Genomic DNA, 26,643 nt, shown 5'->3' on the forward strand with positions numbered 1-26,643 from the left:
AAAGCAGTCATAACAAGAATAATAATTCTCAATTGCTTTGGAAAAAAAAAAACACATTTATTTCCAGATCTTGATGGTGAATTTTACATGTTTGGGTAGATTACATTGGTTTTATAAAGGCTATTTTGGTTTTACTCTAAGTACATAAAAGCTTGCTACAAAAGGTTAAAAATGCTCCACGTTCTGCTCTTCCGCTTTCCAGCGGTCATTAGAGGAGTCTCAGCATGCTACTTCCCATCTTTTAGGAAAATATTAACAATTAAGTGATTGGAAATAGCTAATTACTGTTTTATCTGGACATATAACATTGCCACATTAATAATATAAACCAAAGCAATCCAATAACGGAAACCTTTCTTTTGTCAATAGTTCAAATGAGCATTTATGTATTGATTTAGCAAGTCATTTGACCGCAGATTTAAAGTTAAAGCTCTGACATGAAGTTTATCACGTCTTCTTAGAGCACCAAAAGATGCATTTATTAAGGAATCTGCCCAAGTCTCATCAGTCATTTTGTCTAACTAAAGCAGAAATTGTGTTTCACTGGAGTTGGGCCATAATCGGAATTTTCAACTTCACTGGTGGTACCAGGTGAGGAGCAGGGCTGGGGAGTGGGGGGAGGGATCAGGATCTATTTTGTCATATTCTTGTGGATATTTAGCTGATTTTTTTTTTAATGTGTTTGTACATTTTGAAATATCATGACAGAAAAAATTGAAACACTATTTCAAAGCAAAATAAACTTAATCTGCTTATACAGTAATCACAGCAAAACTTTCTGACCTTACTTTGTCAACATTTGAATTTCAAAGGGGTTTCAAATATCTTCTCCTTAACCTGAATGTGCACTTTCTGGTAAACGAAGTTTTATCCCCCCACCTCCTCCTTTCCAATTCATCTACCTTATTTCTAATTTGCTCTCCCCACCCATTTCCCTTCACAATATTTGTCCACAGCATGGCTACTACAACACTTCAGTTTGAAACCTGCATTTGGCTTCCATGTACTGGACTAAGTTCTGCAATATGCTCCCTTTCTCTATTTGCCGAGTTAAGGAATTTTAAAATAGTGTGTATACAGACACACACACCACACCCCCCCACTATGTTACAGAGGACTGGGCTAGGCTGCAAAATTAGGATCTTGGTTTTGAAGACACTCTGCAGGCAAAGCAAGCTCATTTCAGAGAACTAGATTGTTTTGCTAAAAAAGAGAAAGGCAGAAACAGATGTGACACACTCATCCCGATCCCAATTGGCAAGCTTAGGAACACTTGCAGCAAGGTTTTGGCTCAGGCTTATGCTCATTTGCAGTGATTAAAAGAGTAAGAGTGTGGCCTGCTTTTGGTAAGATCAAAGGTACCAGAAATGGAATAAGTAGATTTTATCTTCTCCTGTAAGTTCTGATGGTTTTCTCAGTAAGTTTTGACTTCTTGTTGGACTACTTCCAGCAGTAACTGTAGTTTGTGTGTAAGATAATCTGAAAGGAGGATAAAAAGGAAAAAAGTTTAGTCTGGAGGAAATCTTGAGATATGGCTGAAGAATCAGAACATCAGCACTAATGGCTGGAGCACTTTATGTTAGCAGATCACTGTATCTGCTTCCTTTCTCGCTGTATGTTTTCTTCTACTCACTGATTACTGATACACCTCAGCCCAACTTCAAATAAAAAAACCAAACAAGATTCATAACTGAAATTATAAACTAAACTCAAAACTGGGCTCTTGTTTCTAAGTAAATCATTGTGCCACCAGAGCTACTCCCAAAGGAAATCTGTGCTAGACATTACATGGGGTGGAAATTTGTTTCATTTACACACCCACATCTGTGCCCAAAACCATCCTGGCCTCTTCACCAAACAGATAGCCCACAAGCGGCACCGTTGTCTTCTACCAGTCCTCTCCCCAGCCTTACAGCAAGTATGTTTGTGCACAGGGTTACAGTGTCTGCTAGTCAGTCTCCCCATCCTAACTTTTGATCTTGTTGCTCAGTGTCAGCCAAAATCAGACCGAGAGGTGGTGATCCCAAAGGTATGATAAAGTTTAGTAGGAACCAGGGCTGGACAGTGAAAGCGACCCTCTCGGTTCCCCCCACTGGTAGACCTCAGCCCTGTCTTTTCTAAAACAAAGCATCAGGCTGGCTTGTCAGTATATTCACAAGCCAGGCAGACACAGCCTGTGCCTGGCTGCCAGCCTACCCCTCGCCTCTTCAGCTGTATATCTTGGGAAAGCCATTGAAGGGGTGGCAGGGGTCATGATTTAGGGTTTATGAGTTCTGTTGGTCATGGAGCAATTTGCGTTAGAAATGAGCCCTGGGAACAAAGCAACACCCCCACCCCTGAGGGTGTTTAAGTCCACAATACAGAAACTCAAACGCATACTTACAAAACAGGCTACGGCAACGACTTGACATTTGCCTACGGATGATGAGGTAGTAGACTGGAAAACCACTTAAAACCATGGTGCATCCAATGCTAATGTTCACAGGGTCTGAGTAGAAAGACATTGCCACTGTGAAGAGGCAGATGATGGTAAAAGAGACAGGAACAAACAGGGGAACCTGGAGAAAAGAAGCACAGAAGACTCTCAGGCAAAACTGATGGCTATAGCAAATCAGCATCCATCCACGCCAGCACACACTTCTCCATCTCAAAGAAGGTGATAAAAATCATATAGCTGTCCTGTACACTGTTTCTGTACAATCAGTTGCGAATGAGTAGGATGCACAGAACAAAAATTGACTTGTACCTCCTTTGGAGCTCAGTGTGCCCTGTAAGGTGCATGCCTCCTATGTTCATGTGCATCAAAATATAAACCTCACATGCAACTGGAAGCCAAGCAGGAGGAAAAGTCACCTATACCCCACTGCTCTCTGAATGCACTGCTCCTGTGCATGCACGTGCACACGCACACATACCTACTTGCCACTTGTGGCAAATGCTGGTGGAAAATCTGATGCCAAGAGTAGAAGCAGCACTTTGAATCAAACTGTTCTTTGGCTATAACACTCGTGACTCATTTTGACCTGCCTCCAGCTTGCCTGAGACTTACAGGGGCCAAAACAGGATAAACTAGACTCCCTACCTCCATAGCACCTGCATCAAGAACATCAGCTTCAACAACACCCTGATGAAAGACCAAAGAAGCAGTCAGCACTTCAGCTTTACCCTGTCAGGTGAGCCAATTCATCTGGATTATTTGGAGAGTAAATTGGAAGACTGCAATAAATAATAAAACTGTGAAGCATCCCCTCAGTCTTTGGCTCCAACCTCAGCCAAGTTACTCCTCGCCATGGCTGACAGAATGAAGGAGCTGCCGGTCTCACCTAGGGTGACAATCTCTTTGCCGGTAACAGAGATCCTATTTTGGATGCTGACCATGCCGAGCTGGAAGAGATCAGTTGCTCTAACAATGGCAGCTGTCCAGCCACCAAACTGACATGCTCTTGCTGTCTTTCCAGCCGGAGCATCCCTACCAGCCTCTCCTACATGCACGCACTCACGCTGCGCATCTGCTTGAGAGGTGTGCAAGAGGACTGCGTCCTCCTCTTACCGGTGTTTTCTCACCATTTTTAACTCAAAATGCTACCGGGGAGAAGAAGTACCAGCACAATCATGTATTTTACCATTTGTTCTCCATAAACGAGCGGCAGAAGACGACCTCTCTCTGGCCACTAGAGCGCAGCACATGCCCGCACCACCTGCACGCAGCCTTCCCTCTGCCAGAGACCCGGGCTGCGGGTGTCCAGCGGTTATAAAAACTGGGGGGGGATCAGTCAAACTGACCAAAAGCCCAGCATTTCCCTCCCTCACTTAATCTGCCTTTAGGAACCGTTAAAATCCTAAATCTCTGTCTAAAACAAAATAGGGCAAAATCTCAGCAACTGAAAACATCACCAGTGCTATCCACTAATAAATTTCCCCTGAGAAGCATGGTTTAAAAGAAAAAGAGAAATCATTTAAAATCTGGTTCTGGGTGAGCACACGAGTGCAGCCAGCCAACAAACTGGGAAGCTTAAAGGTCTCTGCTAAACACTCTGTCTCCAGCAAAGACCGAGAAGAAGAATTACCCCAAACTTCGCATCAGGTCTCTCACGGCTCAGGGAGGAGCCCTGGGAGCCATGGGAAGCGTTTCTATCCCCTGAGCTTCTCACTGATCGGCTGCCCAGTGCCTGTGGCCTTGGAGGTCTCCTCTCTTCCCCAGGAGCTGGCTGGCAAGCGCAACTGGAGACGGGAACAAACTGTGCACGCCTCGAGCACTGCCCCGGCCAAATGCCTTCTGCACGTTATCCAGAAGTGAGAAAGGTGACCCAAGTGCAAGAAAGCTGCTCCAACGCCAACTCCAGCTCGGACGCGAGGGGACCAACGGCTCCCCATGAGCAGGACTGCAGCACCCAGCAGCGTGAGAAGGGCCACTGGAGGGGCCCAGCTGGAGGCTAAGGAAAGCCACAAGAGGGTAAGGCGTCTTCCAACTTTCCCATTGAAGAGGGGGAATTGAATCCCCTTGCTTCTCCCCTTCCCTTTGCCCACTTTTAATGCCTCTCACTGCTTATGGTCTGAATGCACTGGAGCTTTGCAGGTACACAGGCAGGGCAGTGTCTGTGCAGTAAATCCTGCACTCTCCTGCAAACTTGTCCCGCCAGCAACCAGGAAAACAACGGGTGCACCAGCAGCACTGGTTGGAAACTACCATGGGTGAAGTCTGGATGCTGCATGCGTCAGGCAGCTCCACAAACCCCACTGGCCGCCTGGGCTTTTGGTATAATGGGCAGCCCACAAAGGTCACACATGGCTGGAGGCTCACTGAGCTGCTCTCCTCCCTCTCCCTGGGGCAGGAGGGCAGGTCCTTCTCTACGGGACCACACACTGCATTGGCCATTAGCTGCTGTTAGCTGACTGCTGAACAAAACACTTTGTGGTACGCATGCATGTGCTGTGCACATCCTCAGTGCCTGCAGTAGCAATACTTGCACACAAGCTTCTTTCGACAATATTTTTACGCCAGGAGATGATTCCGCTTAAGCCAGGTTTGCTCCCAGGGTCCCTCCAGCCATGCTCTTTTCCCCGACGCCTGATACCCTTCTGTTTCGCAGCTTGAGCTGAGACTTACCTACCACTGAAATAATATCCCAGCAAGGGTCCCTCCTTGCAGGCTCCCTACATGCCTTACTGAGCAACAGGGATTGCAACCCCTTAGAGCCTAAAGGCAATCATGGCCATGTCATGCTCTAATTATTAGCAAATAAGAGAGAGAGAAGTGACAAGCCTGCACATTCCCAGCTGTTAGATAGAGGCCATGCATTACCTTGAACGGGCTGTGCAGCTCTGGGTGACGGTGGCGATGGACAATGAGCCCGAGGGTGGCTAATCCTATGAAGAGCCATCGGGAAAAGCTGAAGAAGTTCATTAGATGGTAGATATCTCCGATACACACCATGGCAGTAACCAAAGGGAACTGAGCATTGTGAAGATGAAATACAGTCATTAAAGCCTTACTACGGTCCTTGGACTAGAAAGGGTAATATGGATCACCTCCTCCAGCCCCCCTGCAATCACAGGCAGCTATTTCACAGCCCCAACATTTCAGAGGTCAGAGAGCTTTACAAAACAGTGTCACAGACTGAAGGCAAAAGGCCTAAATGCACTGTTATAAAGTGCTACAGAAAGAATCAATCCTTTAAAGATCAACAGCAGCTTTGATGCTTTACGTCCTGGACAGGGCAATTAAAACATGCATGATCCAAAAGCCTGCACTGCTGGTACAAAGGCTACCTACAAAGATACCTGCTAAGCTTTTAGCAGGTCAGCCAAGCTGCAAGAGGCACTGCAGTACAGTTAGGATGGAGCTGGACCATTGCCAGAAAAAAAACCAACAAAGCAAAACTGAGGGCATCTCTGCAAATGCTCATTCCCTGCATTTCCACCACACCCAGGAATTTCAGTTTTCCAAACAGCCAAAGCCTGGCAGAGGTGTTTTCATAGGACAATATCAAGCAGCAAATGTGGCAGATGGTGTGGACAGTATTTCTAAAAAAGGTGTCCAAGGCTACTGCAGCAAAATGACAGGGACTTCAAGGTAGTGGGTTTGGATACAGATGCTGGCACAAGGGGATTTAATACTTTGCAGCCATTTCCAGTATTCCACCTTCTTTATTTTTCGGAGGCTGACTTAGTGTCTCAACACCCTTTAAAACTCCTCAGCTTCTCCAGGCTTTGCAAGAAAGCCAAGACAGCAAAAACAGGGCATGTCACACAGCCAGATCTCCTTACCATTAACATGACAGCAGGAAGGGGTGTATGCCTTCGGATGTGGATCATGGAGAAGAGAGGAGGCCACTGTCCTTCCCTGGAAGCCACAAACAGAGTCCTAGGAAAAGACAGGGAGCCCTATGCATTAGCATCCCACATCCCGACTAGAAATGAGAAGATCAGTTGCTGGACTGACCTGAGGCCACAAGGCACCCTGCCACCCAGCACAGGTCTGCTATTCAAGGCCACAGTTCTGCCTTTAGCCACACTTTTGGGGCATTTGGAAGAAAAACCCAATGTTGAATTCACATAGCTCTCCCAGAACCAGTTAGTTCAATGCAGCACAGAGCCCACCAGCAGGACAACTGGTAGCATCTCCCTGGGTGTAGCAGAGACCTTTGGGCAAGTCCAAAGCGACCGTGAATGAGTTCAGGCTGGAAACGGAAGCAAGAAAGTTTCTTGCCATCAGAGAAGGGGTTAATCTTTCCAGTAGGAAGCGGAGGGGTCACAAACTTCAATTCTTTTTAAGAGAGGCTGGTGAGTTTATGAAAAAGGATTTTCAGTCTTCATGCCTACATTTATAGATATATTAAAAAAATACATATATTTAAAATATATATTAAATTTAAAAAAAAAAAAGTCCGATTTCCTCAAATAATAGAGGATTTTCAATCCTCCAGCCAGCTGTTGGAAAATATAGTTTGGCATACTGCCGAGAGGTCAGCTACACACCAGACCAGCTACAAAATGACAGCAGAGAGCTCCTTCCCTCCATCCATCCTTTGACTCATGAAAGGGCAATTAGGGAGAAGTCATTGCATCCAATTTTATAAATTTAAATATCCACAAACCATGCCAGAGCATCAGCTGGGCTGGAGGAGGGCCCAAAGCAGCGGGGGCATGAGTGTAAAACTGGTTTTGTTGCTGTCTGTGTTGTTTTGCAGGGGTGTGGCTGGCCAGCAGCCAGGGAGGCCCCATCGCTGTTTATATGGCCTTTCTGCAATGGTTATGTTAATGGCGCCAGGATGGGGGAGAGAAAAGCGATAGGGACACGCAGAACCTCTCTGCTGTCCAGGGACTTCTCATCCTCAAAGAAAACCATTATCTAGAGGAGCTAACGGGGAGGATTTTCCGCACCTGTATTGAATAGAGGACTTCAGGCTAGTGGATCAAAAAAACTCATTAGCTTTCGCGCTATGAAACATCCCTTTCGTATCAACTGATTTTTCCTTTTGCAGTCAAAGCTGTGAAACAGAACTGGCTCCAGAGAGTTTGCTCAGCTTCTTGGGACCAGCATGATGTGCTTTTCTGTGAGCTCTGCCCTCCTCTCCAATTTGAAGGCTCCCATAAGGACATGCAGTGCAGTAGCTAGCAAAGCTGGCAAGATAATTTTTCCATGGAACAAAGCTTTTGTTATTGCTACAACAAGACTTGTTGAGCCTCGACTATTGCTTTAGGAATAGCCAATCCCCAATAACATTTCACTGACCTCAAAGCAAAGTCCTCGAGGGAGAATGTGCCTTTGGCCAGAGATCCTCACATCAGAGGGACCCTGTGCCCTGCAGCAGAGCAGCTGGGTGAACCCAGCGAAAGAAGACCCGGTCTCACTGAGCAGCTGCCAATGGCAACAAAGCCTCTAGTTCACCAGAAACATTGACATTTCACTTTAAACTGGGGATTTAAACTGAGGGCTGGGGAGAGAAGAAAAAAAACATTTGTTTGTGACCAGCCCTAGATACCAAAGTCTGGACCTGGCCAGAAATAGAAAGGGTAGACTCTCAGCCAACAGGGATTGTCCTGTAGTTGACATCATGGGAGTCAAAGGCCTTATTTGTCCCCACAAGAGTGGCTAAAATGCCATCGCATAGGTGAGCAGCTACACAGGTCGCTGGTGCTTTCCTTCGATGCAGTAAGCCAAGAGACTAATAAACTCTTAGGGATGTGACCTTGAAAATGTGAAGATTCCTCCATTCATGGTTCCAAAGCAGGACAGTGCGACAAGGACAGGGACCACGGAGATCAGGCTTTTGAAGGCTTGCTGCACAAAGCTCTGGAGGAAGAGCGAGAGTGACTTTAGGAACATGTGGTGATGTCTAGACAACATCATATTCAAAAGAAAGAAAACTTCCTCCATCCAAGGAGTAAAATATAAACTCACAGATCTTGACTTTTCTGCTGTCATCTGCAGGTTATTTTTCATTATCTTTTAGGCAAGACTAGAAGAAGTTACTGTTGCCCAATAATTCAGAGAAATGACAAAGCAACAAAGCATTTTATAGGAAAACCATCTCTGAAACACCCGCCATGACCACCCCTTCAGCATAAGCTGACCACACTGAAGAAAGATAACAGTAGGGGTAATGACTCACCACAGCCACAGCAGGAGAAGCCAGAACATCTTGCGTTCCCAGGACTGTGTAATAGGAGACGTTGGTGAGCATGTACCCCACAATTACCGTGATCACGGACACGATGACAGCCAGGGGGATATTTCTACAAGAAAGGGGAAGAGACGTGCACAAAGAACAAGCTGTTATCCCTTGTTATGCACAGTAATACTGCAGATTGCAGCTGGCATTGGTTAGGTGAGCCCACAAACTTATTTCCTCCCATACTGCATTTGGGAAAGCCACAGTACCCCAGATGCTGGTAGCCCAAGATGACTTCTTCCCAGCCTTACCGTTCAGGTCTGACCAACTCTTCACGCACAAAGCTGGCCTGAAACCTGCGTGGTGGGAAGAGACAGGGAGAGAGTTTGAGCCATGTCTCAGATATCAGTCTGCTGCCCATGAAACATCCCCTCATCACACCTACCAGCCTGAATATGCAAACATGCCTGCGTAAAAAGCCAGGGGCAGCTTATCCAAAACCAGCGACTGTCTGTCAAAAGCATCCTGGAAGTTTTTGGTGTGGCCTGCGGAAGAGATAAACAAAGGATGTGGAGCAGGGAAATGTCAGAGATGGGCTTCCTTACTGCGGGATAACACCCCCTGTACCTCTTGCCCAGACCTGGGAAGAGCGTTTGTGACTTCCTTGGAGCCAGGTATTCAGATTTGTTTCATTGCTTTACTTTGCAGTGCTGCGCTAACAAGTTTACTTCACAAACAGCGACAGAACAAATCCGTCACCCGTTCATCTACGGGAGACATTTCAGAAGGGCAATGGCAACAACTGGTTCTGTTTCAGATAGAGCCTGCTGTGGGAACGGGAGATCGTGGAGATGAGAGGACCCCAGTTGTCCTGTCCTTTATTTAGGCCCAAAATTAATTCACCGGGTTGACCCCCCTCTTCCCCTCCCAGCCCCCTAAGCAGCTGGATGCACACTCCTCTTTGATGTGGTACAGCCAGTGAGGCGGCTAATTCGGCTCTTGCTGTGCTCCCTCCTGATCCCGCTGCCAGATCACTGACCCCAGCCACAGGCTGGCCGGAGCATGGGAACCGGAGCGGAGGAGGGACCAGGAGCAGGGACCTCCAGCCTGGCCCCGCTCCAGGCACGGTCCCAGCCTGCCGCCCCTGCCAGCCACCGTGGCTTGCCGCAGGAAGAGGAACTGAGGACACAGAGGGCAAAGCAAATAAAATCCAAAAAGTAAAGGTGGCTCAGACAGAGAACCCATTTTACCAACTCCCCCAATTTTCCTAAAAGTTCTCTGCTTGAAATAACAAAACAAAAATACAGAAACAACAAAAAAAAAGAAGAAAAATCAAAGTCAGGATGTTGGATATGAACCATATTTTAACCAAACTCCAAAAAACCCTAGGGAAGAGACAGACACCTAATGGCCTCTCATTCAGAGGAAGACCAATAAAAAATGCAGTTAAAAGGAGTTGTATGTCCAACATTTTCAAATCCAGGTGGCCCAAGGTTTGGTTCCACATCTATATTCAGTTCTCCATATCACAGTCTCTTTAAAAGTAGAAGGTGCGGAGCTCGCCTGGTTCGGCTTTGTCAGGAAAGGGATGAAATGGCATGGAGCTCATGGAGAAAGTCAGGCCACTTCTGTGGAGGTGCCTCTGCAAAGAGCTCTGTGATGAGATTTGGGCATCTGGGTTTGAAACACTGACCCAGCAAGTCTCTAAAACAAACCTGAGCCAAAAGGAAGGTAATGGCAGAGGAAAGGACAAGAGTGTAACCAAAAAGAGTAGAACAAGGCGGGGGAATCAAGCAAACTGATTTAAAAGCTCAAACCTGATTTTTAAGTACAAAAAACAAGTCAAAAAGAAAACATATTTTAAGAAAACTAAACCAAAATATGGGAGTGGGCTTATCAGGGTAGTCTTTTTATGTCCTAAAATGATTGCTGATAAGTGATGATGCACAAAAAGGATTTATTGTCTGCAATACATTAATGAGTGATTTACAGTCCCCCATGAGTCACATTAAATACGACCTGTCATATTGGGGTCTCTTGGTGAATTCTCCCTCCAGATGTCACTGGCACTTATCTTCCTTGCCGGAGGACAGGTGCCAGGGCTCCAGATTGTCATTTGGAGGCATTCCTAACAATAATGGTTTAGGATTTCTAGCTGCAGGGCTGTCCTTCAGTTCAGAAGTGCTGCCAGCCTGAGGGGATCTTTATGTGTTCAAAGCAGCCAGCTCCAGACATCAGAAAGAAACATGAACATCAAGCCTACTGCCTGTGTTGTTTTCTCTGCAGAGGAAGGTAATAGCGTGAAAAGGGAGAAGGCTTCATCCCTTGAGTGGGAATGCCTTGGGCTTTTCTATAAACTGAGGCTTGGATTAAAGCCAATACTCTTGTATCATTCCCAGAAGATACTACTGGTAGGGTTTTTTCCCCCCACTCTGGATGTCAGTGTGCAATCCTGCATGAGTCCATTGTAAGTTTACTGAGTTACTGCCCATCTCAACTAGGAGGTAAAAACCATTAGCTTAAGCCACAGAAAGGTTAGAGATGCAGTTGTCAGGGCTCAGCTGAGGGCTTGTAACTCATTACACAGCTGTGACTGGCTCGGGCCATCACGGGATGCTGTCACTCATCCCTGATGTCCAGATTTGTGCTGCTTTGGAAGGATTTCGAGCCATACTGGAAACAGGCAAGTCTGACACCAAAGAAATACCATCTGCAGAGGAGGGTGCCTGTGTGACCCTCGGTAGGCTCACACAGCCTCAGGCACTGAGACTCGCTCCATTTTGGAGAAAGGACAGCTGAGCCAGATGCGTCAGCCCAGTGCAATGATGCAGCTTAGTGCAAACTACCCTGGTCTCAGCTAATTCACATCCAGCTTACAGGCAGAGAAAGCTCCTGCCAGCTAAAGGAGTACCACACTTGTCACTAGCGACCGATAAAGGCTGTAACAGCCGGGCGTGTCAAGCACCCTCCCTCAGCCACACAGCAGCGCACCTACCCTGGGCCAGCAGCATCATCCCTGGCACGATGATGAGTGCAAGGGCCAGGAGTTTGACGATGGAGAGGGCCGTCTGCAGCCGGGCACTCCAGGTGACACTCCAGGAATTGAGGGTGAGGACCGTGTCTGGAGAGGAGACCACACTGCTACAGCTGTAGCCCATGCTCGACACACAGGAAAAAAAATACAGCAGCACTCCCTGCTCTAGGGATGCCGGGGAGAAAGCCGCGTCTTTACAGAGAGGATGCTCGGGGTGAGAGATGGCAGAAAACATTACAGGGGTGGCCCAGTGTATAGCATTTGAACGGGGAGCTGAGTTATGCTCCTAAGAGGGACCAGGAGCCTGGTTCCTATCCGGTGATACATGCCTGCCTGGGGGGAAGGCGTGAGTTTAGAGGGACATCTCGGCACCTTCACAGCAGTCCCTGTGCCAGCACACACCATCCCCAAGCAGGCAGGACAGCTTCACGGGCTGGGTGCACCGGGCAAGGAGTCCAAAACCTTCAGCCTTACACCCTCAACCCAGGTGACATTTGCACAATTATACATGAAGAGTTTCTACTCCCGTACTTGGCACAATCCTCCCGACCTGGGCTCCAGCTGGTCGACAAGGGGGCCCATTTCACTTCTTGGAGAATATAGTGGCCCCAAACCAGCCCCTTGGATCAGGAAGTTTTGGGTGGCCAAGGAGGTAAGACGGGGCCCTGATCCCACAGTTATCCCAGAAGATAACACCCCGTAAGTGCCCCTGGTCCAGAACAAAGAGGCTTAGAGATCAGCAGTTCCATAAAAGTTAGTACTTACAGTACCCCAGGAGAGACACGAGCTTCACAGCAGGGACAGGGGCTGCACAGGGGGCAAAAAACGGCTCCAGCATGTAGCGTCCAAATGCCAAAGAAACCACAGCGCTGTTGGCAGGCCTGGGGGGGGAACCGAGAACAAACTGTGGTCTGCGGACGGCCAAAAAATGGCATGATGCACAGAACTCGGGAGGGGGGCAAGCTTCCCCACCCAGTTTAATCCTGCTCTCCCATGCAGATGATGAATTCCCGTAGAGTCTTTTTCCTAGGTTTTTCTCAGTAAATAGATTTAAAAAATCACATGCTGCAAAAAGCTTAATTCCCGACTTGAAAGCAAAAGTTGAGATTAATCCTACTGAGCAATGCAGTGTGGTTCATATGTCCTGCTTCATCTCAGCTTACGTGAAGGACACAGGTTAATGAGAGGTAAGGACTTTCTTTGTAAAGTTAAAAAAGAAGTAACTGACAATTTTCTAAAATGTTATTTAACTCAGGGCTAAGCCAGCCAGTTGTCTCCACAGGAGAATCTGAAAACATTTCACAATGAAAACAAGATTTGAAATAAATCTAGCATCTATTGTCAGTCTCTGAAAAATACAATGGCTCTTGGAGGATACCAGCTGCCAGGAGAGAAAAGAGATATTCTTCAAGTACAGATCACATTGAACATGTGTAACTATTTATCCATTTTGCCTTCTTCCTTTATCACTGAAAAATCTTTAGAAGCTGTTCAGATTGTTTCTACTCTTTCCTTTACAAACTACCTAGACTATTACCTGGCACTGTAACGTTCGGTTTTTTAAATCGTCACAGCATCCAGCAAAAGGCAAACAAAGCAAATCTCTTACCTGATAGCAAAAAACTCTGCCCACAGGAATAAGAAACTTGGCAGAGGCCCTAATGTCTCCAAAATGTAGATATAATGTCCTCCAGACTTGGTGATTCTTGTACCAAGCTCTGCATAACACAAGGCACCTGGAAAAGTTCAGGTAGAAATGCACTGAGTAAATAATCCCATGGATTTTCTCTTTTCTGTGTGACTTTTCAGGGATTGAATGAATCTGTTTAAAATAAGTAGTGAATTAGAGGAAGAAAAAGGGCTTTAGCAGAACCACTCTTCCCTGTTTTTCTGTGCTACAGTGTTCTGAAGTCAGTTTTGAAGTAATTGACTTCTCTGTTGGAAGGAAAGAAATTCTCCATTTTCTGGTTAATGATACAACTTTTCCATGTAAGTTATGTGGAAAGGTGTGTGATAGCGACTTCACACAAAGCTACAAGAGGTTTCCTTTGAAAAAAGTCCTGGAGGTTTGGGTTCTTGCTTCTCCTCACAGTTAGACTGGTGAAATGGTACTTACAAGGCAGTTAGAGCAGCTCAGCCAACAGGCTGTGGTTGAACTGGGCATTTCAATCACGTTTTTGATCACAGACCACATTCCTGTGTCCTTATCTTGCATCTTCACATAAATCCCTTCCTTCATTCGAAGACAACGGACAGAGGACGTGGAAGGGCATCACCTCTGACAGTGAAGACCTGCCACCGGAGGAAAACATAGCCCCGATGGTGCAGAGCAAGGGAAGTGTCCACATGAGAGGCTCAGTCAGTCTCTTCTCACATGTTCACGTATAAGCGCACTGACAGACCTGGGGACTGCCTGCTCCTGCTTTGACAAGCGCCTCTGCGCCTCCCTGCCCCTGCGCCAGGGCACAACAAGAAACCCTGGGAGAGGCGCACCAGAGAAGACAGCTTAAAACTTTCGGGGAAGCGGATAGAAACCTTTATGCCTCTGCCAGAAAAATCCCGTCTGTGTTTTCTCTATAGAGCCATTCATCATGCCATTTGAACATGTCTAAGTACGAATCTTAAGCCCTGCCTACACTGGATTCACTTGCTAGGTTAAACATCCTTTGTTCACCAGAAGAAATCATAAAACACTTCACTTCTTTGAGCACAACTCTCCTTGCAATGGGGCTGAGCGCTATTGGGATGTGAACCTGGGTGATAAGGCCATATCTAGATGTGCTATCTACTTTTTTGCCCAGCTCAGGCAGCTGTGGAGGGAGAGCGCAGAGGAACCCAGTGGTGATATGGCCATGCCTCCAAGTCCCATGGCAATCGTAACATATTCAGGTCATGCCGATGGTGAGGACCTCAATTTTTCCTGCCTCTCTGTTGGCAAATTTGTGCAGAATCCCTGTTCAAAGTGTCAAATATAAGCAGACACGTCATCTCACTTATTCCAGTGGGTCTCTTTACATGCTTCAAGCGTGCGTTTAAGTGCTTTGCTGAACTCACGCTATGGGACTCAGATAAATGCCATACTTGAAAGGAAAAAAAAGCATAAAAGAAAGCAGGTTTTTTTAACGTACTGCAAAAAAAGTGTCAGAGAATGATCAGGGGAGGTCATCAAGCTGATAAAAGGGAAGAACAAACCAACATATTTGGCTACAAAATAGAATAACTTGATAAAGAGGTTCCCAAGGCCCTTCCAGCAGAGTCTATCAAAGGATGCAACAGAGGGAGAGACCTTTCTAAGTGCAGAGCTTGGGCTATATGATCAGCACCCACATTATCATTTATTGCTCTGCTCAGTTAAAAGAAACACCGTGCTCACATTATATTTTAAGATTTTCTTTAAGCAAAAGAATATCATTCGCCAAACAACCACACATAGGCTGAAATGTGAAATTTCGGTACACATGTACTAAGAGCAAGAACCACACTCGTTGCCATATTAACAATTGAATGTCTCAATTTCTAAACTTGTGTGTACATGTCACAGTGCCAAAGTGTTTTTTTCCACATGGAGTATTTCTCCATTCTTGGTTTGGGTTTTTTTTTCCTAAGTTATGACAGAAGAACAACTTTAAAGTCACCCTCTGAAATAAACATCAGCTCTCTCCCCAGAGCTGAGAGATCTTGCAGTTCTCCTAATAGCACCTTTAGAGTGTTTCTGAGATGGTGATTTTATACAGTTAATGAAGGAAACGAAAAGCCATACATTTTATCCATTGTAACTTTAAGAGCTACATTATTTCAGAAGAACTAGCATGAAACTGTTGTCAAAAATTCAACCCTTTGTGAGAAAAGACTGGTATTAAATGCCAGAAACCGAGCCAAGGGTAACACACAGAAAGCAGGGCTAAACTGACCTGCTCCATCTCCTGCTCCAAGGCAGCATCAGACATACCCAAACCGTTTCTGACAGACACCCAGGCACCCACCCCTGGCTGGTGGATACTCTGCAGGTCCCCAGGCGATCTCCTCTAGTGCTTCGCTGTCCTCACCGACAGAAAGGGGATCCCTTATGGCATATTAAGACTATCAGTTCTTGCCCTTTTCACAGCATCTATGAAAAGCACCGCACAGCCCTCAGACTCACAAGTGCATTTTAGATGCCTACATCTCCCTTCCACCTTATAGAATGAGTCCCCTCTTTTTCTCCCAGCTTTCCTGGCAGAGACCATGCTATCTCCATCTGCAGCCATTGCCACTGATCTGCCCTGGACTTGGATGTGATTTCATATTCACAGACCGTAAGTGTTGGGGTTTTCCTCAATCACCCAGGGGGAATTATTTGAACTAAAGACCCCTGGTGACCCCCCCAGACTTGTTAAAACTTTGTTTCTGTTGCAGTAGGAACAGGGAATTTTTGGTTTATTCTTCTCCCAGCGTTTTATACATAAAAATGTGCTAGTTCCCTTCACCTCCCGGGTGCTTAAGCAAAGGCTGACAAAGCGCACCACTCACCAAACATTGAGAGGAGCCCACAGGCAAACCAGACAACCAGGGAGAAACCCACGCTGCCGGAGTTTTTCAGTACTCCTTTTGGGGAGATAAAGATGCCACTACCAACCATGCTGCCGATGAGGAGCGAGAAAGCCCGCAGCAAAGTTATTTTTTTCCTCAGAAAGATGGCCTCCTCTTCTTTCTTGTCTTTCCCCATGGCTTTCTTCTAATCCCAGGGGAAGGTCATGCATTCAGGAGCTATGGTCTCCCAAGTGTCCTCAAGGCTCGCCTGTAAGACGAGGAAAGAGTTAGGGATTCGGGGGTCTTCTTTTCTGGACAGCCTGTCAAGATCTGTTGAGTCCGTCCTCCTCAGCTGCTGGATGCACCAAGCAAACCACAGGTGCATATAACACACTCAGTATCAAATCTCACATCGGTACAGCTCCCAAGAGGGACCCTAAGTGTTTTCTGCCTCTTCTGCCAAGGAGCACAGAGCATTACAAGATGCGTGCCACACTTCAGAATACGATTTCCAAATTCAACTTTGATGCCCAGACTGGAACTGGCCAGGTAGGGGTTAATTTAATGAGACATAATTTGGGGCAACATTGATAATTAGCACACTGGCAGAAAGCAGATTCCAAGTTGCAAACCTAATAACCAAGACCTTGAGGATCTCTGAGGTTAAAAAAAAAATATTTTTTTTTCCCTGAGGAGAGAAGAGCTCTGTTAGTTGGGGTACACAGATGATTTAAGCTTTTTTAACTTCCTGTCCATCCTTGCTGAATGAATAAACCCTGATTTTCTCACTAGGGCTTAATTTTACCAGCGTTTCTTAATATACTGTCAAGCCTTTTTGCTATCAGAGTATTGAAGAGTCAGGAATAAGTACTGTTTACAATTGTAAGACAGAGCATATAGTCATTAATATCAGACATGTTGTTTCTTCTCTCAATATAAAAACTTTCTTGGTAATAACAGCAGGAATGAAGTTTTTCCTAGAAAAGAGGGAACTTCAGATACTCCAGGGATCACATGAGTTGGTCTAGATCCCGTTCTCTTGCCCTGCAGTAACCTCCTACTTCACCGTCTTGTCTCTTCAGTCTCTCTCTCGGTCCTAGGCTGGCACCTTCAACAAGAAACTCACCTTCTGCTTAGGTAGGCAAGACGAATTCACATCAGTCACTACAGTCTAATTTGCTGTAGCAAACCTGCTTGTAGTTTTCCTAACAGCAAGGTAGACATTTTACACTGCTAATTAACCCTGGTAGAGCAGACAAGACAGGTCTGGAGTACATAATTTGACTCCTGTCCCTCCTCCTGCCACACATCCCCTCCAATGCTCACACACTCGGCTTTAGCCGTTTTTTCATTATACTAACGCAGTAAATTGGAGGTATAATGAATATATGCCCCAGCCCCATGGCAGTATACTATTGCAAAGTTACACTATACATGAGACTGTATTTTCTGGATTTCTTAAATTCTTTAATAACTGCAATGGTGTGTCCGAGACCAGGCAGCGGTCACCTATAGAAGCAAGTCTAAGCAGCCAGAAATTATTTTCTTGATAGTCTTTATATTCCATTCATAGACATAAATGTCCCCATAACTTTAACGGGACGATCCTTGTTACCACTCACCCACAATACCTCTTTGTATGCCCGGTATAAACTCAGTATAACTAAGGGCTTCTCTCCCCCATCCCCAGCTATTTTCCCGCTTGGAAACCATCAGGAAAAAGCAGGGGTTATCACTTTCTCCTCATACATACGAATAGCACATGCAGAAAACCCTCTCTCCTGCCAGCAGCGTTAGCTGGTTTCTCTGAGATCGCGCCAAGCCTGCACAGGCATCTTCTCAATCAAACCAGCCAAGTTTAGTTATAAAACCTCTAATGAGTCCCGAAGGACTGCTTAAGGCTCAGATGGGTCACACCAGCCTCATCTGGTCCCACAGCACTGCTCCTCAGAGTCCCAAAACCTCACAGGACTGCTGGAGACGGTGGCTCCAGAGGGGCAGGGAAAGACCCCCGGGAGCTTCCCGAACTGAGCCATCAGCTGCAGTTTCCTCAGACACTAATTAATTAGCTCACGTGAAATACCAATATTATCTGGTATTTCTCAGCCGAAAGGAGAACCACAGAGCATTCATTTGCAATGGTGAAACGCAGAGGGCTCACAGAATTGAAACTGAACTGAAGAGAGATGTTGTGCACAGCTATGTCTAAAATACCACTGTGAGATAATTAAAAGGGCACTTATCTGTTTGGCTGGGTTTTAAGCAAAGCAGGTGCATTTGCAATCCATCAGACTCCCATTTCTTGCTGGGATCCCGAAGCAGCAAGACAGCGTCTCTTTGCAGGCTCTGAAATTACACAAAGAGGTGGGGAGGAACAAAAAGAGGAGAGGTCAAATCAAATTTACAGACCAGGTTAATGATCCAAAGTAAATACCAAACTCCATACCTCTGTCCACATGCTGCTTTTTTTTTTTTATATTACTGCCATGCAAAAGTATTTGGAGATAAAACAGTCCAGTCTGGTAAATTTCAGAAACGTGAAATCTATTAGGATTTGTTCCAGAAGCTGTTGAAGGAGAGGGGAAAAAGCGGGGCGAGGGGGGGTGGGGGTAAGAAAGAGTAACAGAAAGCTATTGAATAACATTTCAAAGAGACACCTAGCAGAGCCCACCGCCTGGAGAGACCATTCCTGCCTGCTCTGCTTTCCAGCTACATTCCAGCACCAGGCACATTAAAATGCAGAGATGTTAATCCTTGTGGCAATGCTTAAGAATATTCACAATGTGCTTAGCACAAAGGAAACACACAAAGCTGGTTTTTGTTCACCCTTTTGACTTAAAGGACAGGCTCAAATCCTTCTCGTTCCAAAATGCGGTACCTTTGCCTGAGATCATCAGCCAGCAGGACTGGAGAAAAACAAACCCATTTCACAACTTTTCACACCTGCTGGATCTTTGCTCCCTCGTTCTTAATCTTTACTGATTTCTTCTTTTTTTATTTATAGCTGTTAATCTTACCTCACAGGCACTGCAGCATGGATGGAGATGAAGGAGACAAGCATAAAGGGAAAATCATATTTGTTATTCATAGCTGTGTCTAGAGGCCCCAGCTGAGAGCAGGACCCATCGTCATCAGCACACAGGCAGAGTAGATGTTACTCTGCTGAAAAGCTAGCGATGTAAACAAGCAAGTTGGAAAAAGCAGAGGAGGGAAAAAGCATCATTCTCAGATGGGGAGCTGAGACCTCGAGCAACTAGTGAACTTCCTCCTCCTATCACGCAGGAAGCAGGTGGCATCCCTGGGAAAGAGATCATACCTCCGGAGTCCCCGTTCAATAACTTACCCCAAAAAAACCCACCCCTAGCTACTGGGAATACTCCTAACTATTTACAGCTGTATTTTCTTTGCATGGGCCTCAATCAATACCATACAGCCAAGAACAGGTTAACCCCTTCCTTTTCCTACTGTAAAAGATGCAGGCATCAAACTGTTCTCTGCAGTCTCACTATTTCAATTTTTTTTTTTTTTTTTGGTGCCAAAAATGTCACTCCAATTCAATGTCCACCACAAGGCACAGGATCTAACTAAATAAAATCAGCAGTGAATGGGAGCTTTTTTATTCATGCATGAAAGTAGCATAAATAAGCTTTAATGAGACTGGTGGTGGTCTGTTCTGGGAACTCGATCAGAAAATCTATTTAGGAGACCTGAGAGATGTTTGTTTACAGACCAAAATGAATGCAAGAAACAGGCTGAAAAGACAAGACATGCAGCTCAACTTCTTTTCAGCTTTCTACAGTTGGTTTACCACCCTGGATAAGAAACTGAAAGGGACAGTAGTTAATAAATCAGATTCAGGCTTGCAGCCTGAGATGTAGTAATAAATCCAGGGTGATTGCCTTAGGTATAAATGTAAGAATAATTTCCACCAGCTCCTCTTTCTACAGAGTTTCACAAATTTAGTCTCGTGAGCTGTCTATCAAAAGACTGCCATTTCCTAAAATTTCTTGCTTAATGAAAATATTTTTTTAAGCCTTGACAGCAAAATGGTTCTTGGCTCGGGTCACACTTACCACTTCTATCATCTCATTTAGTCATTTCCAGTTGTCCTTCAGACAAGACTGACTTTTTCTGGAAAACAGACTGATGATGTGGTGAGTCTTGACCTCTTGATGATGTGATGATGACCTTTTAATTGAGAACCTAAAAGTGTTGAATCTACACTTTGGCTAGAAATTGGACTAAACTGAGTCTGGCTTCCAAGCAGCAAAATTTCTGGTGCTTTTAGAGTTTTTTCCTACCAGGACTAATATCCTACACCAAGTTTAAAATTCTTCATTACAACCAGTCTGCCAAAGCAGCCATTACAAGTGGAGAAGTGTTAATAGTAGTAGCGCTGATTAATTTTCACAAGATGTACAGATCATATGATGTCATCTCACTTTTCTAAACATCCGAGTGTAACGCTCCATCCAACTGCCATGAGAAACTCACACTTCCGTGCATCCAGAACAGATTTTCTATGAGTGTTGTGCAGGAACATTGGCTCTTTCATGAGCATTTCTTCCTTTCATGTTGCCAGTGACATGCAAAACACAAATATGAGAAAGACGCACACCTGATTAAAATAGGCTCAACTCTTCTTCTACAGCACCAGCTATTAAAGACCATCAGAAAGGTGCACCAGCATCCCTGTGAAATAAACTAACATGATTCCCCTTTCTTACAAGATGGAGAAGGGAATACCCCGGACACTTGCCTCCCTGCCCATCGTACCCAACGTAGCAGCACCCAGAGTACCAGGCACAGGGGCACATAAATCCTAAGAAAAAAAGCCACTTAACAAGGAGACTGTCTGACATAGCAGTGCTTCCCAAGGCCAACATCTTTGCTCTATAATATCTCTTGTGGGGCACAGTGTAGGGAACTGACCTTAGAGCTTTGTTCTTTTGTGGATGGCTCTCCAAGTAGCAAGCTGTTTTCACTCTCCAGATCAGACCTCCTCCCTGGAACAAGACAATTTGTCCTATTTGAAACTGTTTTCTTAGCTGCGTAAGACAGAACACAAACAAAAATAAATCTAAACATTTCTAGCAGAAGAGACCCGACAGAGAAGTCTAATGCTGCAGCAAAGTACGGCCAAAATTTCCCCAAATCAGAATCCTTCTTAACCATTTCAAATTCTAAAAAAATAATCCCGTAACAGCGCAACATCCCCCCTCCTCCCAGAGATTTGCCGCATTGCATCAGTGCTACGGTCTGAGGGTTAGCCTGCCTTTGACACGGAGCTGGGCAGTGCTAATGCCCAACAGCCCTCGCTCTTGCAGGAGAAATTCCTCAATGAACCAGGTCTTTGTTTTACCTCTTGCCCTGGCGGAGAGCTATAAAAGGTATTGCTTCTTAGTCACTGCTTGGAGATTTATCAGAAACAATTTTAACAGCTTCAAACTGCTCCCTGGGGAACACGGGTCCCCATCACGGTGTAGCGGGTGCTGAAGTGCCACCCATCCCCAGGGCTGTCAGTCTGTGGAGCTGCTATGGTGGGGGGCTTTATCAAGGCCAATATACCTGTCAATGTTAGGCCAACGGCACCGTTGTCCGTAACCACCTTGTGCATTTGGTTTTGAGCAGCAAACTAATCCCAAAGCCTTCCCAGAAATGTTCTGCAAGAACAAGACACGTTTCCTGCACGGAGGGAAATGCCAAAATGGCCATGCTTATCACCAGCTTTCCTCACAAAGAGAAAATTCTCCACGAATGCAAGCTATTTTATCCTGCTATGGAGACAGCTCTCTCCAGGTGAAACCCTTTCTCAGTGCAGAGGAAACCCTCCTCTGCTTCTGCTATTGTCAGATGTTGTCAGACGGTGGGCCCCATCTGATGGGGGTTCCTGACCTACCCCCACTTTAACCATCTGGAACTGAATCCTTTCAGAGCTGACTGTAGTAATAAAACTCCTCTTTCCATATTGCCTCATATATTACACTAGTTTCCCCCTTAATCTCACTGCAATGCTGCTGATTTATCACCCCAGGCCTCCAGCTCCCCTAAGGCTCAACCACAGTGCCTGGCTTTGTTCCTTCTTTTCCTGCCTTCAGGGAATTCAAAAGAAAATTTAAACACTAAAAAAACTCAACCTTTCACACCTGCATTAGCCACTATCTCTGATTGCTACTTACTGTCTATGTAGCTGACTAATTCATAGTTAATCCTCCGTGTTTTGTGCTAAATGCCCACTGCGGTACCTGACTCACACACAGCCCAAATTCTGCCTTGAACATACCTCAGGGTGGGGGGACTCTCTCCTTTTGGCCTCTCTGCTCAGCTGTTACTCATTTATTAAAATATAAGCCAAATATACAATTATGCTGGAGGGAACATATTTCTTAGTTAACCCTTTCTAGATCTTATCCAGAATTTCTCAGGCTGTGGGGATTTATATTTTACTACGCAGGCTTTCAGAGTAATTGCTCACCATTCCCCATGCCTCTGATGGAGGGAAGGGGGACAAAGGAGGGTTTCCTCTGACCAGAACTGCTACTTCATCCCCCATGAGACACTACAGGAATGCATGTCCAGAGTTTCTGGTGGCCCGTCCCAGGTAACAGGGAGCAGTGGCTTGTAAAAAGACAGCAAACCCTCCGGCCAGAAGGAAAATGGGACTTATGCTCATCCCTGCCAGCACTTACAGGGCGTCTCTAGCCCAGCCACGGGTATGGGCTGTGCTGGCAGCTGCCAGACAAGGGTCTTGGTGGGGCACGGGAGTAGGAGAAGGTTTGGTTAAGGGTGGCAGTTGTCTGAGGGGAGGGGAGCGTGCTCCATGCTGGGAGCAGATTGGGCAGAGCCTCAACCTCTGGTCTGAAATGAGTATCTCCAGTGGTGCACACAAATCCCTCAAAGGTCCTGTTTTGTGCCTTCAGTGAAGAAGAAACACATTATTACATCTCATGGTTTAGAAGAGGCGAGGGAATGAACATCTGGCTCTGGACTCCCCAAGCCCGCACTAGCTGCAGCCCGTTTTATCTGCAGCAGAAGCTGAAGTGCAAAGAGATAACAGAAAGAGGCACTGAAGGGCCATTAGACTCCTGATCACAAGGAGGAATCTTATCCCAATAACTGCATCTACAGAGCTTGCTACAGGGTGACATTTGGCACCATGTCATTACAGGGATGAGTGCACAGCCCCTGCCAGCTTTCCCAGAGCCTGAAGGATGGCACCAGAAACTAACCAAAAACCAACTCACATGTTTTTTCAGGTAACATACAGGCCACCTCCCATTTTCACTTGTATTTAGTGAGAATCAGATTCTAGGAACAAGTGTGTCAACAAAACCAGATCAACATGCTCATTGTGAAGGTTAAGTCAATACAAGGCCATGTTTATTCAATTTTAACATAAGTACAGTCATAGAAGTATCTGCTGAGAAGGACTTCTGGATACTTCTGAGTGCCTCTGGTCCTGCCTCCCGTAAGAAGGGAGGCAACACTAGCTCAGACCAGCCATGGCTTTGTCTAGCTGAGTCTTAAAACCCCTCAAGGGCAGAGAGTCCCTGACCTCTCCAGGTAACCTGTTCCAGTGCTGCACCACCCTCCTGGGGAGAAGCTTCTCCCAGTGTCCACCCTGAACGTCCCAAGCCACCGCTTATGGCTGTCATCCACAGCCATATCATCTACCACTCCTGAGACTTGCAGAAATCAGCCTCGTGTCTCCCTGCACAGATAAGCTTGTACTTGCCTTCAGTGATGGTCCTTGCCACCCCTCCCTCTCCAGCAACCAGGGCTCCACCAGAACCCAGAGACTCGCTTCACTTCAGGTTTCCCTGAAGTCAGTGGACTGAACACAGCTGTGGGCTGTGATGGCTTAAGCACGGGTAGCTACAGGCAAGTGAAAGGAACCAAGTGGATATTCCCCTCCAACTTAGAGGCTCCAGCATGTCTCTGATGTCCCCTGAGACCCCCACAAGAATGAGCTCCAGCCTTGGAAACTCAAGCTCAAGCTTTGGCTCTTTTTTTCCTTTTTCTCTTCTTTCTCCCTTTCCTCTTTTTACCCTGGACTTTGAACCTCCCTATGATCTCTTCTTGTCCGCATGATTGCATCACTCATGGCAGGTAAGGTTAGCATGAATAGAAGGAAATACAAACAGCACTTCACACAGCATGCTGGCAGCTGGGAGAACCTGCAGCCAGCAGAGGTTACAGACCCCAGTCAGGTCTAATAAAGACCTGCATCACTGGAGGGGCAGGAACTACAATTGCAATTATTCATGTTGAAATAGAGGTCACTGTGTTTCCTGCTTCAGAGGCAAATCTGAGCGCTGCGGGACGCCTCAGAAGGTTTCCTTTGTGCACAGCACTGAGCACTGGGCCAGGGCAGCCCAGCAAGGCTCTACTGCCAGACGCTCAAAGGAAGAAACATCACGTGTTTTTTCTCCTTGTTGTGGCTCAGCAGGGACACAGCATATGCGTGGAGAGAGGAGGACACAGCACACACGTGGGAAGACCTTCCATTGCAGGATGAGGCCATAGCCATGTGAGGCACTGGGATTTGGGGTCGTTATGGCCAGCACCAAAGAGCTGCCATCCTGAACATGGAAGACCTGAATTCAGCTCATCTCCTGGGTACCTTAAAACAATACTGACCAGAACACCCCTGGCCCCTCTTCTCTCCACACAGCTCCGTCTCGGGGGTAACTTGCTGTACAGGTACTGGCAATTCAAACCTCTGCTTGTTTCTGTCCCCAGCAGACTTGCCACGTAAGGCAAGGAGAACAGGGGGGCTGTGCAGGGCAACTACCACTCACCTGGCAGAGGTGGGATGAGGAGGTTGTTTACCCAAGGAAGCTCACTGCTCTGGCAGCGGCTGCAGCACTATCAGCAATGCTGGCTGGCTTGCAGGATCCTCTCCGTAGAGCAAGAGATTTGCGAGAGGTGCTCCATGCGAGTAAGAACGTTGCAAAATTCAGGACATCTGTACAAATTCCAGACCAATGCAGCTGCTCAAATGTAATTATGAAAAATATTAGCAATTGAATTGGGAAGGCATTACAAAACAGCTAAGTAGAAAAAAATTAAACTGGCATGCTGTGATTGATGTAAGCATGTAACAGCCTCCACATGTCACTGGGACCAGAATGATCTGCACCAGCTGAGACACCGCTAGCAGAGACAGAAAAACACTTCCAAGGGGAGCGACTGGGCAGCCGGGGCCAAGCTCTCATTCCCTGTCACAGTGCCGGTGAACCCCGTGGGCCTCCCCCACCACACAAAGATGGGGTTTCAGGGACACAAGACCTCTGGCCACAGTTTGGGCTTCTGCACTTGTGAAACCTTGGGACTGAAGCATGATCAGCTGGAATTAGTTAGCCAGGTGTCAGGAATATTCCTTGGCCCTGTTCAGAATTGGACCTCTGGGCCACTAAGAGTGCTTGCTTTCCACAAGCGGTGATGCTGAGCATCCCTAGACCTCTCCACAACCAGCACGAGCTGCCGGTCCCTGCCAGCCACTTTCCACCCAGGCGTGGCCCCTGCTTACAGCTGACCTGGCCCATCGGTGCTGAGCCCTGGAGAGCCATGGGGACAAAAGAAGAGGGAGGTGATGGTCAGTGTTGCTCACTGGACTCACCCATCACGGCCAAGGTTGTCAAACAGCAGCCCTCTCTTTTCCTGGTGTCGCTTTGGCCACCACCTGCCAGGCACCCTAACACAAGTTTGGTGCAAAAAGCTGGGAAAAAGTTTCCATTCCAGATCAAATGGTGCATTTCATTCAGCCCCAGACCAATGTGCCATACACTGTGCGACTGTGCAGACACGCAAAACACATCTAGCCTCTTACTGTACTTCCATAAAGCACTTCCAGAAAGAAGACGCAACATATCCTGCATAACAACAGACAGAAGGCAGCAGGAACAGCACTAAGAGATTATCCCAGATGCATTTAACTGGTTCTGCTTAAGATGCTTTTGTGGCCACTCAGCGCCAGGTACAGAGGATACCAGGCCACTGCGTTCAGGCAATCCCTATAACTATCTCATTCCTCCCCAGCCAACTACTGCTGGTTTAGATGAAGGAAAAAGTTTATTGTGTTCTTTTTCCCCCTCCTCCGCTATATTCTTTATGTTTTTTCCTAGGAAATTTAATTAAAAATAGCACTAGCAGACCACTACAGATGTGTGGCTGACAGAGAAGCAAGCCGCAGTTTCAGTCCCAAGACACAGGAAAGCCAACATGTCTTTCCACAGGTTTCAGTGGGCTTTGGGTTAGACCTTCAGGGCAAGAAAGGAAGGAAAGGGCAACACAAACCCTTGCTCTTCTTTCATGCCCTCCAGCAGCAAGGAGTCCGGGACACTCAAGGTGAAGTCTTTGAGGGCTGCCCCGTCCCCGGGGAGCCGCACGCTGCGCAGCAGACAGGGTGAGCTGGCAGGCGTAGCCAGCACTGGATGTTCCCACCCAAGCAGGACGCCTGCAGATGGTTTTTCCAGGAGGGCT

General features: G+C 46.5%; 1 protein-coding gene across 1 annotated transcript; it reads right to left on the reverse strand.

Moving 5' to 3' along the window:
- Nucleotides 1-1,343: 1,343 nt before the first annotated feature.
- On the reverse strand, nucleotides 1,344-16,354 carry LOC104255370 (cystine/glutamate transporter). The gene is made up of 12 exons (XM_059816831.1): nucleotides 16,159-16,354; nucleotides 13,259-13,385; nucleotides 12,415-12,530; nucleotides 11,611-11,736; nucleotides 9,061-9,160; nucleotides 8,927-8,971; nucleotides 8,616-8,739; nucleotides 8,193-8,296; nucleotides 6,268-6,364; nucleotides 5,303-5,452; nucleotides 2,384-2,558; nucleotides 1,344-1,479 (listed from the first exon to the last, which is right to left on the reverse strand). Exons 1-12 carry the CDS (start codon nucleotides 16,352-16,354, stop codon nucleotides 1,415-1,417), a joined length of 1,425 nt encoding a protein of 474 aa, XP_059672814.1. The 3' UTR covers nucleotides 1,344-1,414.
- Between the last annotated feature and the right edge of the window lie 10,289 nt (nucleotides 16,355-26,643).

The sequence above is a fragment of the Gavia stellata genome, chromosome 4 (genome assembly GCF_030936135.1).
Source record: "Gavia stellata isolate bGavSte3 chromosome 4, bGavSte3.hap2, whole genome shotgun sequence".
NCBI lineage: Eukaryota > Metazoa > Chordata > Aves > Gaviiformes > Gaviidae > Gavia > Gavia stellata.

Excerpts from the sequence above, each read along its gene's own strand:
- LOC104255370 (XM_059816831.1), bottom strand. The coding sequence starts at position 16,354 with ATGGGGAAAGACAAGAAAGAAGAGGAGGCCATCTTTCTGAGGAAAAAA. Across the intron at positions 8,972-9,060 it reads ATGTTTGCATATTCAGGCTG|GTTTCAGGCCAGCTTTGTGC; the intron begins GTAGGTGTGATG and ends CCCACCACGCAG. Across the intron at positions 5,453-6,267 it reads TTCCTGCTGTCATGTTAATG|TTCCCTTTGGTTACTGCCAT; the intron begins GTAAGGAGATCT and ends CACAATGCTCAG.